The 17,542-nt window shown below is 33.8% G+C and overlaps 1 protein-coding gene across 1 annotated transcript in view; it reads right to left on the minus strand.

Annotated features, from left to right (window-relative positions):
- The window catches only part of Col19a1 (collagen type XIX alpha 1 chain), a 321,254-nt gene that overhangs the window by 155,674 nt on the left and 148,038 nt on the right, over positions 1-17,542 (minus strand). The window contains exons 13-14 of the mRNA XM_047558644.1: positions 10,946-10,999; positions 9,320-9,355 (exon numbers count right to left, since the gene is read on the minus strand). Of these exons, the coding sequence (XP_047414600.1) occupies positions 9,320-9,355; positions 10,946-10,999 (90 nt within the window). The remainder of the gene's footprint in view (positions 1-9,319; positions 9,356-10,945; positions 11,000-17,542) is intronic.

A 17,542-nucleotide genomic window follows, 5' to 3' on the forward strand; every position in this document is an offset into this window, starting at 1 on the left:
CCAGTACTTATGAAGAAGAAATATTTATTGAGTACCTATACTGAATCAAGTACTTTCAGTTTCTGGGGATGCAGCTATAAATAAGATAGACAAGGCTCTTGTCCTCATGGAGGTTATACTGGTGGTAGAATAACCTAGAATTTGCCTTCATTAATTAATAGTATTCCTAAAATGAAAGAATTCCACCCATAAAACAATGGTTTTACTAAAATTCTCCTTAAATGTTTCTCAGCAATTACCTTGATCTTTACATTCATTCCTATTGATATTTTTGCCATTCATGTTAGCACAATCACAATGATAACAGTGTTTACTAGTAGCCCATCACTGTTCTAAAATCTTTCCATGTGTAATTCATTTAATCATCACTAAAAAACCACGCAATAGGAAATATTATCCTACTTTATAGATGATGAAACTAAGACATAGAAAAGTCAAGTAACAGTCAGGTTCAAACCCAGGCAGGCTGGATTCAGGTTCAGGATAATTCCTGAGATATTCCTGGGTTTTGGTTTGTTACAATCAGTGGAATAGTTAATTGGAATGAATACGATTCTAACAATTTTTAGAGAGCAATTATTTTTAGGTTTTATTTATAGATCAATATAAGGATCAGTCATAAATATTTTAAAAATGTTTAAATAGTATAAAATTGAATTAAACTAATTTTAATGTGGATATATGACTTAAATAAAAAGGTACTTTGGTACATATAATTTTCAAAAATGTTTGCCCAGTTCATCATTTTCTAATGTCATTGGTGATACATTTTAATTTATTTTCCTAGATTGCTGAGTATTTCAACATGAAATAAAATTATTCTTTCATAAGAATCTCAAATTGCCAATGCAGTTCACTTCTAGGAGGGAAAGTTTACTGTTGAGGTTTAAAATGCATAATTTAGACGTTTGATGAAAACAATTTGAAGTGTCTTTTGAAACAGAAGCAAACAATAAACAGAAGGGCAGAAGAAGCTATTCTGAAATCATTCATGTAATGAAAAATATATAAATCTCCTCCATGTCAAATGAGCTGACTGTAAGTTTTTCCAAAACATAAATCTCTCTGAGGCTAAAACATAAATCTTTTTAAGGCCTTAAGTATCAACTTGACTGTACTTCTGCACAGAATAGATAAAAATAGCTTTATGTTATAGAAACAGCTTCTATTTTAATCAACTAATTCATTCATATAAATCTTTTGCCATGAAATAAAAAAAGGATTGATTTTGAAAAATAATTTCAACTGCCTTTTTTTCTACTGGTCCACAGTACTTAAAATCCCAATATTCAGTTGGATCATGAGTTTTAGAAAGTTGAGATTAAATTAAATAAGAATTATGCAATTTCTTAAGACTAATAGCACTGATTCAAATTTAGATAACTCAGAAAAAGACACATAAAACTCAGACTTTTATGTGAGAAATTTAAAAAAATTTCCCTGTTAATTACTATGTACATATTAATATGAATAATACTTATATGCTATAGGGCATATATTTATTCTAGTCAGAAAAGAAAGAGGATTGTGTTTTTTGGACATATAACAAAAATCTTTCTATTTTATTTATCTAATATGAGAAGGTTATAGTTTCTTAGGAATTTTAGTAAGAAAGCATTATTTAGTAGATGAGTCTGTGACTTAAATGTATTTAGAGTAAGAAGATATTTAAATGACAATATAAAAATCTAATAAAAACGATTTTCTTTGAAATAGCTTGGTGTTTGTGTGTAACAACATAACTGTAGTTGCACAGATACTTGTAGAAAATTTATAGACTAATTGTAAGACATCAGTTTAAAAATGATCAACTTTAACCAACTGGTTGCTTAAGCCAGATAGTTTCCATGGAAATAGTCAGCATAGCATTATTTCCTGTATTCCCAGTATTAGCACAGTATCTGGCATGTAGAAAGCATTTAACTAAGTGAGTATGTAGAAGGGAGGGAGAATGAATCGGTAGAAACCATGTGACTTACTGAACAATTGTTTTTGCTTCTTGTATAAACCAACTTAGAAAAATAATTGTTCCAAGGCACTCCCTATGTGAATACTGTGTGATCTTTTGAGCATTAGTACTATCTGTTAATTGGGTGTCATTTGATTTATGAATGACCAGCTGAGTTTCTCTCAGTTGCTTATGATATTTAAGGTAGTTTTCTTAGAATGAAAGCTATGCTCTTCTCTGTGCCTAATTTTCACTGAAGCTGGATTTATCTGGGCCCCAAGGAGCTGGCATTTAAGTGTCATTTAGTAAGCATGTCTATGGCACTTCTGCTGCAGACTGACTTAACCTTTGGCTTCTGTGTAAACATTTGGTGCCATCTGGATGAGTTTAATAACTCCCCAAAGAGACAAGGCCAGAGCAACACAGTCACTTTCCTGGGAACTAAAATTAGTGAATGTATTACACAAAATAGCAATGTCCTACCTTCCTTCACCTGTCTTTCTTCTGACATGACCCACAAAGTCCAGAAAAGGAAAGAGGAAGGAGGCAGGGTATTAGCCAACTGACTCACTTCAGTCATTGTCCCTCCCTTGCTTCTGAAGCTGCAGTCATGTATTTTAGTAAAAAATTACTGTGAAAACAGGAGTACACTATTTGTTTGAAGGGAATTTTGGAATAGCAGTCAGTAGAATATTGAGCATACACAATTTTGAGGAGCTATAATAAATTATAGAGAAACTACATTTAAACAAAATTAGGATTTTTTTAAACAACAAAAGAAAAGTAAACCTAAAAATTTGAGCTTGTTATAATTTGCATATTTAAATGTAAGGATTTATGTCTGATATTTAAATATGGGAGATTTTAAATTAAAATATCATATAATATCATCCTTAATAGAGAACTTCTAGGTCAAAATCTTCATTATCTGAATCTACTTTTAATTTAAATTTTAATTATGATCTTAGATAAATTAATTTTGATCAAGAAAATTTGGATGCTTATGATAAAGGTTTATTCAGAGTTGCTTTTAGCTCATATAAATCTACTTAGTAAATTATAAATATCAGCAGAAGAGATATTTTAAAATTTATCAATGATTCACTGGTTAAATGTCATCTTGAAATTACTCAGTTTTCCTATAATCAGAAATTAATAGGGAAAACACTGATTCTGAATATAGTTTAATTAATATATTATTTAAAATAATTTTAAAAGGAAATATTTATTCTTTAATAAGCTATTCTAAAGTGGTTTTTTAAATCTGTCACTATTGTGACTGAAGATATGCCAATAATATTAGAAGTAGCACCATTCTAGGTATGGTGGTATTGTGGTTTGGATATTAGGTAATCCCTAAAAGCTCAAGACAATGTGAGAATATTGAGAGATGAAATAATTGGCTTATGAGTTTTAACTTGATTACTATCACTGATTCATATTACTGATATGAATTAACTGGATGGTAACTGCGGGCAGGTAGGATGTGACTGGAAGCTGCAGATTTCTGGTACCTTTGAGGTTTATATTTTGTCCCAGGTGAGCAGAGTGCTCTCTGCTTTCTGGTTGCCATGTCCTGAAATGCCTTTCTTTGCCATGCCTTCTGTCATGATGTTCTGCCTCACCTTAAGCCCAGAACTATGGAGTTGACCAACCATTGACTGAACCTCTGAAACTGTGAGCCAAAATAAATTTTTCCTCCTTTAAGCTGTTCTTGTCAGGTCTTTTGATCACACCAATGCCAAAGGTAGCAACTAAAGAACTTGTGGAAAAATATAATTTAGTGATTATAATGAAAAACTCACATAACGGGTTGAACCATTGAATGGAAATGACAAAAGTCTGAGTGAACTTAACAGTAGTTTACTAGAAATGATGTATTTCTAAGAAGAGGGAATTAAATGGAAAAAAATACACATAGATGCATCATAATCAAATAGCTACAAACCAATGAGACAAAGAAGAATATTGAAAGCAGCCTAAGAAAAACTGGACACTGCACACAGGGGACAATTAGTGGATGGACTGTTGATGTCTCATCAGAAATAATGGAGGCTGGAAGAGAGTACTATGAAATACTCAGAGGAAAGAAAGCAGAAAGGAATAAAAGAAAGAGGAAAGAAAAGAAAAAGAAACTGTTAAAACCACAATTCCATACCCTTCATGAATGTAAAACTATTCATCATTAGCAAGTAGATCTTATCCTAGTCCAGGTAAAGCTTCTGGAAAATCAGAAACAAAAGGAACATCTCTTTAATAAAAAAAAAAAAAAAAAAAAAAAAAAAACCAATGAACAAAATGAAGCAAATTCATGCTTAACATAAAAACTCAGGGTACTCATATGGAGAAAGTCCAACACCACCATCTTCTTTACCCATGGTTCTCTAAACCACTCCCAGAGTAGACAAACACAAGGAAAGTCATATTTAATGTGAAACTTCAGAGCCTCCATATCTGGGCCAAGGAAAAGACTGGGTAATAAGGATGGATATCTTACAAAGGAAGAGATAAATGGTCCCAATTTGAGGATAGTGGAGTTATCCATAAGTAAATATGAGACTATATAGATAAACCATTAGAACTAATTTGGTATTTTAGTAAGGCTATAAATAAAGGTCAACACTCAAACAAAAATATTATGAGAGAGGGATATTTTTCTGCCTTTTGGAAAAATCAACCATCCCAGTACAATTTTTGGAGTACTCTGTTCTATCCCCAACTAATTTGTAAAGTTTCTTTTTCACAATTCTGAAAGCCCATATGTGCTTGTGTTTCTGTGCTCTGTGGGTATTAAAAACCAAAATGTCTAAGAATGTTAAACACTGTGGAGATGTGATTTCTGGGAGAATTCTCATAAACTATTTAAAATACTGATAATTAGTATAACCACTTTGGAAAGAATAATCAGGTAGTATTTTGTTAAACTGAAAAAGGATACACTTTCTTGCCTAGTGATTTCACTTGTATGTTTATAACTTAGAGAAAAAAGCTCATTCATGTACAATTTATTGTACATTGTTAATAAAAGAAAAAAAGTGGAAGAAACCCAATGTTTACCAATACAAAAATGCCTAGTGGCATGACTATATGTCGGAAGACTACAGACCAGTTAAAAAGAATGACCCTGATCTACAGCATCATCATGGATAAAGCTCAAAAACAGTATGATAAGGATAAAAATTGCAAGTATTTATTTACAAAAGAATGCCACTTATGTAAATGAAAATGCAGACTATACATCTTACTTTAGCTGCATATCTCTAGAGGTAAATGTGTAGTAACACTAACATCATCGCCAATACTGTAACTCTTTGAGGATAAAAAGAGAGAACAGGCATCTAGTAATATTTTTGTTCGTCAAAAAATCTGAAATAAATATTGCAGGTTGCTATCCATTGTTTATTTTAGATAGCCAAACGCATAGTGGATACTGTGCATTACATAATCTCCAAGTAGCTTTTAATTTGATTTTTATTTTATTATTTTTATTTAGCTTTTAATTTTTTACAGACTGCATTTTGATTCATTGTACACAAATGGGGTACATCATTTTGTTTCTATGTTGCACACAATGCAGATTCATACCATTCGGGTAATCATACATGTACATAGGGTAATGATGTCTGTCACATTCCACCATTTTTTCATACCCCCCTGCCTCTCATTGCCTTCTATATATTCTAAAGTTCCCCCATTATTCTCTCATTTCCCACCCCCATTATATATCATTCTCCACTTATCAGGGAAAACATTCAGCCTTTGGTTTTTTGGGATTGGCTTATTTCACTTAGCATGATATTCTCCAATTCCATCCATTCATTTGTAAATGCCATAACATTATTCTTCTTTACGGTTGAATAGTATTCCGTTGTGTATATATACTAGAGTTTCTTTATCCATTCATCTGTTGAACTGCATCTAGGTTGGTTCCACAATCTAGCTGTTATAAACAATGATGTTTGCCTCTGGGATTGGGGGTGTTGCTCAGTAATAGAGAGCATGGATACCTTGCACAAGGCTCTAAGTTCAATCCCCAGCACACACACACAAAATATACCATTTGTTGTTGCTATTATTTAGAAGTATTATCACTATTACTGTTACTACTACTTTGGATTTAATAACATATTTTGTTAATTTTGTTATCAGTTTAATATATAAAAATCATAAGGAAAGGATGATCAATTAATTAACTTATAGCAGGTAGGAAAATTTTATATTTACTTCTTTAGAACTTCAAAATTATACTTATTGTAAGTTTCTATAATAGCTTACTATGTTTATACAATAGTCAATTTAGTAGCAAACTAATTAGTGAATTTGGCATCTTCCAAAAAGAGGCTGAAAAAAAAATCAAAGTGATTTGATTAAATTTTATATTTTCAACCAGCTGTGTTTGCTGAAAATATGACTAGCAAGAGATACATGGAAGTGTATTTTTGGTGGCAAACAGTTTTGTTTTGTTTTGTTTTTCTACTGAGCTGAAAAGAGTTTCATTTCTTCTTGCCATATCTCTAGAGGATATTTTGTAAAAGAAGAAAATATATAGGGAAGAATCTTAGACATTGTTTTATAAACTACTTTCCTGATGTTCTACTTACAGATTCACAAGATTGTTCTTGAGCCTATTCCTTAACATTTTGATGTTAGAATAATCTGGAAAGACCATAAAGTAAAGAAGGTAACTAGGAAGATGGAGAACCACTGATCTTTGAAACAAGGCAGTATGACTCCAAGTCTTATCTAAGGACCAGCAGCATCTGCATTCCCCAGAAACTTGTTAAAAATATAGAATTTCAAGTCTCACCCCAGACTTACAGAATATTTATTTGAACAAGACCACTGAGTGGCTCCTATGTGCATTAATCATTTTTAAAATTAAAAATTTTTTAAATTTGTAGGTGAACACAATACCTTTATTTAATTATAATAAAATAAATAATGTTTTTCTATTTTTATGTTGTGCCGAGGATTGAACACAGTGCCTCACATGTGCTAGGCAAGCACTCTCCCACTGAGCTACAACCCCAGTCCCAGGTATTAAGAAGCATTAAGGCGGCTGAGCCTGCTGAAGTATGTGGATGGCTGGGTTAAGGCTGTAGTTAAAGGTACATTCCTAGCCCTAATCCCTGCTACTTAACCAAGCGGACTTCAATCTTAACTTGGTTTTCTTGGTATGCCTCCCTAATGGGAAGAAGTATTTCTTTATTACTGTGTATTAAGTCAAATTTCAAAAGAAAGTTAGGCTTCTCTAATAGTCTAAAAGAATTTTCTAGGTTGAAGAAAATTTGTTCCATTATAGTTTCTACAAACTATGATTCTCAACTTCAAATGCAGTTTTAGATTTGTCTGGGAAGATATAAAATGTACTGTTCCCCCATCAGATCCACTGAGTTAAAATTTCTGGAGGTGGAGCCCCAATACTTGTATATTTTAATGCTCTTCTTTGGATTTTGGTATATAACCAGTTTTGAGAATCACTATGGATTAACTCTAAGTTTATTGACTCCTATATATCACCATCTCATTAAATCCAAATTAAGTGTTGTCAGTCACTTTGGCTTTCTAGAAAACAATTACTAGTGACTTCAATAAATAACATATTAAACTGCATTATAAGGTTAACTAATTATTTAGTGCGTAGAATGTTGTTATTTATTTCAGTTCATCCCTATTTTATGGTAACAGTTAATTATCTATTTCATTAAAGGAAGTAACAGTAAACATATAAATAATAATACTCAAACAATATTAACATTTTACTTTATGAAGTAGAATACTCATTTCATAGTGTTTTTGCCTTGTTTTATCTTTTGACAAGTATGAAAATTAGCTTGTATTCCCTAAGTGCATCCCAGCTGAAAGGTGCAAAGAGATACCCATAAGGTGTTCCTTGGCAGAAAGAGATCAGCTGCTATGAAAAACCCACTAAGTAGATATAGTCCAATGAAATTTTCTGGGCAAGGGGCTAAAATTAAATTTCAGTTGAAATGGTACACAGATTGCATACTGGTATTTAAACATGAGGTGAAAATAACTAGAAAATCAAATAACTAAGTGAAGTGGCTGGACATATAACTTAGCTGAAGAAAAGAGGCCTGTATCTTGAATGAAATGATCAGTCTTACCTCTAAATCACTGCCAATATATATTTTTAATTCCAGTAAGTTCAAAAAATTGGAGTATTATACAGGTAAAACTTCATGTAAAATAGGTTTATTCCCATCTTGAAAATAAAATCTTAAAGTACAGATTCCCTTGTGAATTAAATTTGGTTTTTCCCAAGTAAGTCACCTTTTTGATTCCTTAGGTTTTCTACCAATCAAGAAATATTTGTTCTTTAAATGACAGATGTAAAGATTATTTGAATAAGACATTATTAGCCTATTGTTCATAATGGAATTTTCAAATACAGAGATAAAATACAAATGTTATCCAAATTACCAAGACTCTGAGTTACTATGGTTGGCTGACAGGGAGAACCCACCCAGATTATAGGAAGACTTCTTTAAGTCTGATCTTCCATGATTAGGAGAGGCCTTTGAATGCTGATGATTTAATGTTTAATTTATGTCATTAGGTAATTCAAGAGACCTCAGGCTACAAATAATCTTTAAACAAAAACAAAAAACAAAAACCCCTCTTTTCTACTAAGCTTAGAATCTTTCTTAGACCAAATCTTTAAGTTAAATGAGAATCTTCACTGGCCTCTGAAGAAATTTATAATAGTAAATTATATCTAAATATAAGACCATTATATATTTATGAGTAAATGCTTAACAAATGATGATGATCATTTAATTGAGAACAATCCCATTATGTGCACATTATAAACTCCTCAAATCTGCTTTTTGAAATATTCCCATTTTACCATTTGGAAACTTAGGAGCAAATCAAATAGGAAAATGATGGTAGTAGACAGGCTTGGTGGACTATAGCAATCAACATAAATAGGTAGTGTTTTACCCATTGGATTATTATAGTTTGCTTTTTTCTTCACAGTGTTCAGACCAAGTAGAACTACTTTGCTTCCATTTACTTTTAATGAAATTTTTACTTAACAAAGAATGCTTAATCAAACATTTAAGGGACACAATTATGAACTCTTTGAAGGATAGAAAAAATTGCTCAGGGTAGATACTGATTACAGACTTTTATAGTAACTACCTGTAAGACCTCAGGTTAAATACTTCACTGTTATCGGCAGACACCCCATATTTAAAAAGTGAAGGTTTGGCTAAATGTACTCTAAGGTCATTTTCATTTTTTAAAATACTCTGTGATTTAAATTCTAGTTTAGTCATGATGTAATATAAATAATAAGCAGAGTAATAGATTTCAATTTTAAATATTGATTTTAAGAATACTTACAGTTAAGGTTGGTGGTCCTGGAGGCCCCATATCCCCCTAAAATAGATGAAAGAAAGTTAAAATTACCAATAGTCCCTTTTTTGCATATTATCTATATGTTTCTGAATAGATAGAAGCAATATATGTAGATAAATCTTGAAGGACAGAAAAACTGAATTTATCTTGATATAACTTGCAGTACAATGAAAAATTTATTTTATGCCCTTTAGTTCTCATGATATAAAAATTGCCTTATGCACCCACATGCTTTTTTTTGCAGCAGCAGAACTTGTTTTGAAAAGCTAAAATAATCTAATTTTCTATTCTTTTGACTACTAATCCAAAATTAGAAAAAAAAACCTCTTTTCAAATATGGTTACTTGCCAATGGAGCAGCTGGGAAGTGTCACAGCGACAGATAATTTTTCTGACAAAGTTAGTATAAGGATCAGCAGAAATAATAAGTGGATCTCCCCACTTCATGCCTCCAGCTGCAAGAAACAGTTCCCACGGTCTCTTCTAAGCTCTGCTGATTTGGCACTGCCCTTGCCATCAACTGTAAGGGGCTCTGCCTATATTTATGTATTTTCAAATGTTGAAATTGCTTTGCTGACCTATGTGAATACAAATTTCCAGGTGTATATGTTAATAAGCCATTCAAAATCTTTAAAAATGCTTAAACTAAAAGCTTGCTACTTTTCACTGTCTGTGTCACTTCTGTGTTTATTGTCTCAGGAACTCTATTCCATAAGAACTCTCAATCATTGAACCTGAGCATCCTGGCTTATGGCTCTTGTTTAGTTGAATATTATAGGGTCCATAAGTCTATGTTGTGTGGCATAGTGCACTAGGATTTTGTATTCTCATTTTGAGAGTAGCTTTAGATTTAGATTTTCTCACCAAATTTAGCTAACTCAGAAGTCAAGACTTACCATTGTGGGTTTTTTTTTTTTTTTTTTTTTTTTTGTTAAGGGACATTGATGTAGCTTAAGTCAGTCACTAGAAACAAATTTGCAAGATCACCTTGGATACAGAGATAAATATTGAAGATAGACAAGAATTTTTAAATGTGCTGAGGATGGAGAACAAAATACAGTGCAAAATATACACATAAACAATTTTCATCAAGTTGAGGTCACCTAATGACCTTATTCAACACAACTCTTGCTTGTACTATTCCTTAATTCTCTTTTCAAGGTTACTGCCAGTAGGCCATTAAGAAATAGCATATGGGAAGACGTGGCAGGAAATGGAGCATTTAGACTAAGACTGAGATTTCAAGTTAGCTTCTTTATTCCCAAAGCCACCTGCTTCACAATTATGGTGGCAGTTCAGTATTGTTGGCTGAGTTCCCCAATATAGGACATCTTTGCTAATTTGGGATTGAATACTACAAGCTGTTAAGCAAGGGTAAGAAAATGGAACTCTTATAAACACCAGTTAAGTCAACTAGCAACTGCACATTTAGTCTCTTGAAACTAATTAAATGAACCAAAAGATTTTGTTGTTGTTCAGATGCTTTTAATGTAAGTCTCTGGTTAATTTTAAAATGTCTTTGTCAATTAGATTGTATCAACAAGAGGTCACTGCACAGGTTTCTGAGGTTTTCTTAAGAAAAGGTTGATATATTTGGGGGTTAACACAATACCTTTTCTCCTTTTGGGCCAGGTGGACCACGAGGACCCAAGTCACCTTTCAAACCCTGTACAAAGAAGACAACCGATATGATTTCTTTATACAGGTCATAGAAAGCTTCAATTCTAACAAGTCATTAGTAACAAAATAAATCATAATTTAGTGAACTCCCAAATCCCATTCTTCCTTTTGTGGTATAGAGAAAAATAAAGACAACTGGCACTAAAATGATAAGCAACATCTGCGCGGTGGTGGGTACAGATACATTAAATCAGCACGAGTTCTCAATACTGCATATTTGTGCAACTTTGCTTCCTGCTAAAATGACATTAATTCACCATCTGGGAGAACATCATTTAGATCTATATGAGCTTTTAAGTATCCACTTTGGATTAAATTTGTGGATGTTGTAAATACCTCTGATTTAGCATTGATTTGGCCTTTATAAAGCTTGCCAAAATATTCAAGAGTTAAATCAAAAACAGTTTTACATTTCTATCAAGAAATCTAATTGTGGGGAAAAAGGAATGAAGGATGCATTCTTTTTCTGTCAGTCACAATGCAAGGGCTAAAATGTAATCCCTTTCCTATTTAAAAGTGTGCTTTAGTGTTCTAATTCCTTTCTTTTTTAAAACCTGGATTTATAAAGATATCAAATGGGACCACAAAAGACATAGACAGAATATCAGATAAATATTTTCACGAATCCTCTGGACTCTTTGGTGTTTTCATGGGTATTTAGTTGATCTGACTTGGAAAAGACAGTTTTCGTGAGTACCACAATAGATTTCACTGGAGGAGATCAGTTCTACAGCTGAATGTATTCACAGTGTAAATGGAAAGAAAGTTAGATAGACACAACCTGACTCTGTGGTAAATAGGAAAAAAAAAATCTTCCTTCATCCTTAATTTAACACATTGGGTGATGGAAGAACAATGATGGAAAAAGAAAATATTCTGAAGCCACGACATGCACGGTAAGCCCAGGCGTCTTACTGCTTCCTCACTCAGGGATTCAGCTATTACTGCCCTGACATTTTGTAGTGAATAAATAGTGCCAAATGTCAGCACCTGTAGCTACTCAATCCAGAAACCAGAGATGAATAGAAAGTAACAAAAGAAAATTGGATACTTAAAATGATCTTGCTGGAGAGAGCATGTGGAAATTTGAATCTTATACATCAAGAACAGAGTTTTAATGAATGAAAACAACATCTAGTTGGTCAAAAGATTTGGTATTGTTGCATAAATGCTTTGTTGACAAAAACCACCCTTACATATTTTTTCTATCATTATTCTGGAATAGTTAAAAAAAGAGTGAAAAATTAAACATATTTAAGGTTATTATTATTTGACATCCATTGCTTCCAAAATCATATGTTTTCAGAGAAAAACTTGGTGACGGCATATCCTAACCACATGGGGAAGACAGTGGCTATTTCTGTAAATACATTTTTATTATCTGTTCACCCATTTATTCAATAGACATGTACTATCAACCTTGTGTGCACTCACTCTTCCAGGCTTCAACCTGCACTGTCTAATACAGTACCCCAAGCACATATAGCTTTTGAGTCCTTAAAATGGGACTACTGAACCGAGATGTGCTATGAAAGTAAAATGTCATTAGGTTTCTAATATTTGCTATAAGAATATAAAATATTTAATTAATAAATTTTATATTGATTATGTGTTGATGTGTTGAAATGGTAACATTTGAATATAATGGATTAACTGAAATATATTTTTTAATGTAGTTTCAACTGCCCACCCCGCTTTTTTTTTTTTTTTTTTGGTACAGGGGATTGAACTCAGGTACACTCAACCACTGAGTCACATCCCCAGTCCTATTTTGTATTTTATTTAGAGACAGGGTCTCACTGAGTGCTTAGTACCTCTCTTTTGCTGAGGCTGGCTTTGAACTTGCAATCCTTCCGCCTCAACCTCTTGAGTGCCTGGAATTATAGGCATGTGCCAGGTTTCAACTGCGTTTTTCTGACTTTTTCTGTCTTTAGCCTGCTCAGCCCAGGTATAGCAAGAATCTTGCTAAGTTCATTTAGGAAAAATCTCCCACTTTTATTTATTTATTTATTTATTTATTTATTTTATTTTATTGTAAACAAATGGGATACATGTTGTTTCTCTGTTTGTACATGGAGCCAAGGCATACCATTTGTGTAATCACAAATTTACACAGGGTAATGTTGTTTGATTCATTCTGTTATTTTTTTTTTCCTTCCCCCACCCCTCCCACCCCTCTTTTCCCTCTATACAGTCCTTCCTTCCTCCATTCTTGCCCCCCTCCTTAACCCTAACCCTAAACCTAACCCTAACCCTAACGCTAACCCCTCCCACCCCCCATTATATGTCCTCATCCGCTTATCAGCGAGATCATTTGTCCTTTGGTTTTTTGAGATTGGCTTATCTCACTTAGCATGATATTCTCCAATTTCAACCATTTGCCGGCAAATGCCATAATTTTATCATTCTTTATGGCGGAGCAATATTCCATTGTATATATATGCCACAGTTTTCCCACTCTATATCTGTTCTTCATCCTCTTCCTTTGCTATTTAGGTTACTGGCCTGTGGTTAGTAAGAATTCTCCTTAGATCAGGTCAGCAAGAATTGCCTCACCCTTACTGTCTCCTCTTAGTAAGTTTCTACCCACTGGCCCCCTTTACTCACCAACTATAGAATGCCCCCTTGCCCTTGTTGTATTCAGATTTGAGCCTAATATCTCTCTCTATTGAAGTTTCCTTACTGCAATAGTCTTGAATAAAGTCTTTCTTCCCACTTAAAAAAAATAAACATTAGAATAATTTTTTTTCTTTAACAAAATCAAGGTTCCTGCCCTTATGAAACTCATGTGAGATGGACAACAATAGGTCAACGGGCTGACTGTAATAAGTGAAGGAGAGAGCTGCTACTTCAGGCAAGGTGGTCAGAAACAGCCTCTGTGTGCAGGTGGCATTTGTTGTTTCAGAAGACTCCACCTATACAACGATCCTGGAGAAAAGTGTAAGGGTGGTGGGAACAGCAGGCACAAAAATCCCCAAGGTGGAAGGAGTGTCGCTGGATGCAGATGAAGAGTGGGATGTTCATAGGTCATGGCACACAGAGAACTGCAGGCCATGGTGAGGAAGATGGAACTTTAAAAGGTGCAGCGGGAAGCCATTTAAGGGTGTTTTAAGCAGGAAAATAACATGGTGTGACTACTTTAACAGTATTGCTTTGGTTATGAGGTAAAATGCATATTTTAGGCAGCAAGAGAAGAAGTAGTAAAGGGGTGATGACAGCTTTCTGGGCAGGAGAGCAAGATGGCTGGGGTGGGTGGTGACAGTGGAGATGGAGAGCCAGTGGGGATGGTCGGAGTGTGCACAGACTGGCAGGCAGGACTAGTGGATGTGGGGGCAGTAGGCTGGGAAAAGGAGCTGGGTTAAGTAGCTGCTGGGAGGTTAGGCCACTTACTGTGCTAAGAATTTATTTAAAAGAGGCTTTATGCTTTCTTGCTCATGCAAAACTATACAGATAAAGGACAAACATGACAAAAGAAATAGCTGATAAAGACCCTGAAATCCATTTACTTAACAAAAATCATAGGAACTCTACAAACATGTAAGACTAATCTATATGTTCCTTACAAACATGAATATGAAAACATTATTCTTGAAATCAGAAGAGAACAGTAAGTATAACATTTAGGTAACTGAGTGGAATGGAGGTGGGATGGAAGAACTATACAGGCAGCTTTTGAGGGGAGGATGATTTTTAGTTCTTAAAATGAGTTCTGGATTTAGTGGTGTCCCAGCTATAAGTACCATTCATAACCATTATGAACATTTCGCATATTATTTCATAGGCATAAAATAATACATTAAAAATTTTAAAGGTTTTTTTTTTCCTGGTAAATCAATACCAAGTGTAACTTCTAGAGAAAAGACTTATTGGTAGCTGAGTCAGCTAACTTTCTTGGATTCATTCAACCATGACCAGGCAAGGGCGAGAGATAACAATTACAAGTACTCAGTATCATTATGGATTTCTACAGCAGGTGTGAAGAGAGAAGTTCCCCAGGATGCCCAATTCTACTAGAGGTGCTTAAGACTTCAGGGGAATTTATGGAGTTCAGAGGAGTCAGGAGAAAATAGCATTTTATGCATTATCTTGGATAGTTTACTTAAGCATCCCTATAAGATAGGTAAAAGTAATCATTATTTTGAATAGTTCTTTTGAGAATCATGCTGTAAAAACATTTAGTACATGGCAGGTACTTAACAAATGCTGCTTTTTATTCTTTAAGTACAAGCTTAAGGGATAATTAATAGTTCTTTCTGTTCTGTTTTGTACTCAGTTTGATGGATAGGTAACAACTGTGCTTTAACTCGCAGAGGATAAAATACAATTGAGGAGCACTGTATTCATCAAGCTTCTACTTTTAAGGCCATTGAAGTGGACCCATGTAACTCATGTCCTCCTGTGACAAACCGCAATGTTGTTAAGGCCATGGCATTGTAATAGGCTCAGAGAAACAGATCAGTAATGTTTTTCGTGGGGACAGTTTTTCTCTTTATGTTTCCCTGGGGAAACTATCAATGGTTATTGAGTGCTGGGGAGAAAAGACACAGTACTCTCCAAAGAGGATAAAGCACCAAAAGAAACAGACACCAAATTTAAGATTGAATAAGATGGGTACCTACTATGAAATTTTCAATACAATTCATGTATGTAAAGATACTTAAAAGCACAGCAGTTGACTGCATGTAACGTGGAGACAGAAACTCTTATCCAAAGGAAAATGGAAACTGAACTGGAATTACAAAAGCAAGTAGACAATGAAATTTTTACTGCAAGAACTACTTCTTATGAGTTGCAGCATCCTTAAAAATCAGATGATACAAAATAATGTTATTTGTTTAAATTTTTAACCTATGAATTAACTCTGTCTCAGGTTCCATTAACTGCACCTTACTTCCTGCAGTGGCAACAGCTGTCACCAGCTGATAGCTCTGGGTTTGTGATTTCAATATTTTTGTGTTTAGTAGCACAAGATTGCATTGGTATAAGGAGATTAACATGATTATTTTAGAAACATCAGATGCTATAATTCTGATAAGGGATGTTTGGAAGACCATAATAAAGATGCAGAGGATGACACTAAACTTACTGATGGAAATCTATTTTTCTAACATTACATAACCTTACAAAAACAAATAAGTGAAAAGAGTTATCTATTAGAGCTAAATGTGCTGTATTTAACCCAGTTTTTAATAATGGCAACTGTTTTATAGCTCTTTAATATATGGAAGACAGTGTTCTAAATGCTTAAATGTGTAAATCTTTGGATCCTCCCAAAAAATCCTGTGAGGTAAGTACCATTACTATTAAGATACCATTGTGCAAATAAATACAGAAAGAATAAATAATACTATGCCAGCTATACTATTATTAGTGGCAGAACTGGGACTTGAATCCAGGTATCATGACCTTCAAAGATAATAACTATACAATACTCCTCAAGTCTGTTCTAAGATATCATTTGTTGAATGTATCTCATATTTAAACTATAAGGGAACTATATCTATTAATACCATTGGAGATCAACCAAGAGTGGACTTGCTCACTGTCTTTATACACACACGGGAGGTGGGGGAGAAGGGGAGGAGGGAGAGGGGGAGGAGGGCGAGGGGGTAGGGAGGGAGAGGGAGAGGGAGAGAGATATGATTAGGGGCTGTTATGGGTATTTAACATTATTGGTAAGCCTCAAGTATGCTAAACATTCTGCTTTTGAAAGACAAATCCACATGGCAAAGAATTGCCTTGCCCAAAACACCAGTAGTGCCTGTTGAGACTGAACTATTATATACCTCTCTTTAATTAAGGTTTATACTTTCCAAAGTAAGCCTGCCCATTTTGTGGGAAAACTGGCATAAAGAAAATTATTATAAGTTACATTGACATTTAGGCATATGTAATATATTACAATAAAGACTATAAAAAGAAGGCTGTAGGAATATTAAATCATTCCAACTTATTGTGACTTAGAAAGTAGTTCAAAAAGGAGTGAGCTGGCCCATTGAGCTTGTTCACTGTGCACTCTAATAGAATATTCTTGAAGTTACAATCTCCATCGTGACTTGACTTTATTTCAGATTGAAATTGCCATTATAATATCTTCAACCCCTAGGAATGTATACCTGCACACACTGACGGAGTGAACTGTCATAAATGCTGAATTACTTTAGTCTGCAGAGGCTGTTATTTATTTTAGTACTGAAAAATAGGCAATGATGTGTAGCACAATTTAGTGGGAAAATGAGACTTTTCAGTCAAACGTTGAGGGTTAAAGGATGATTTTACTATTTTCTAAAATAAAGTTGCTTAATTTGCTAAGCCTCCATTTGTTGCTTCTGAAAATAAGGATGTTATTACTCCCTGCTCTAGCTACCACATAAACCTGAGTGAAGGCTGAATTTTGAATTTCTTTTGCAAACAGTTTGTGTGCTACAACACAATATTAATATCACCACTACTGATGGAGCATTGTAGATTTTTTACTGCTAGTGATAGTAGAGGAGAAAGAGGAGAAATTTCATTACTTTTTCTTACT

This window comes from Sciurus carolinensis, chromosome 7 (genome assembly GCF_902686445.1).
Source record: "Sciurus carolinensis chromosome 7, mSciCar1.2, whole genome shotgun sequence".
NCBI lineage: Eukaryota > Metazoa > Chordata > Mammalia > Rodentia > Sciuridae > Sciurus > Sciurus carolinensis.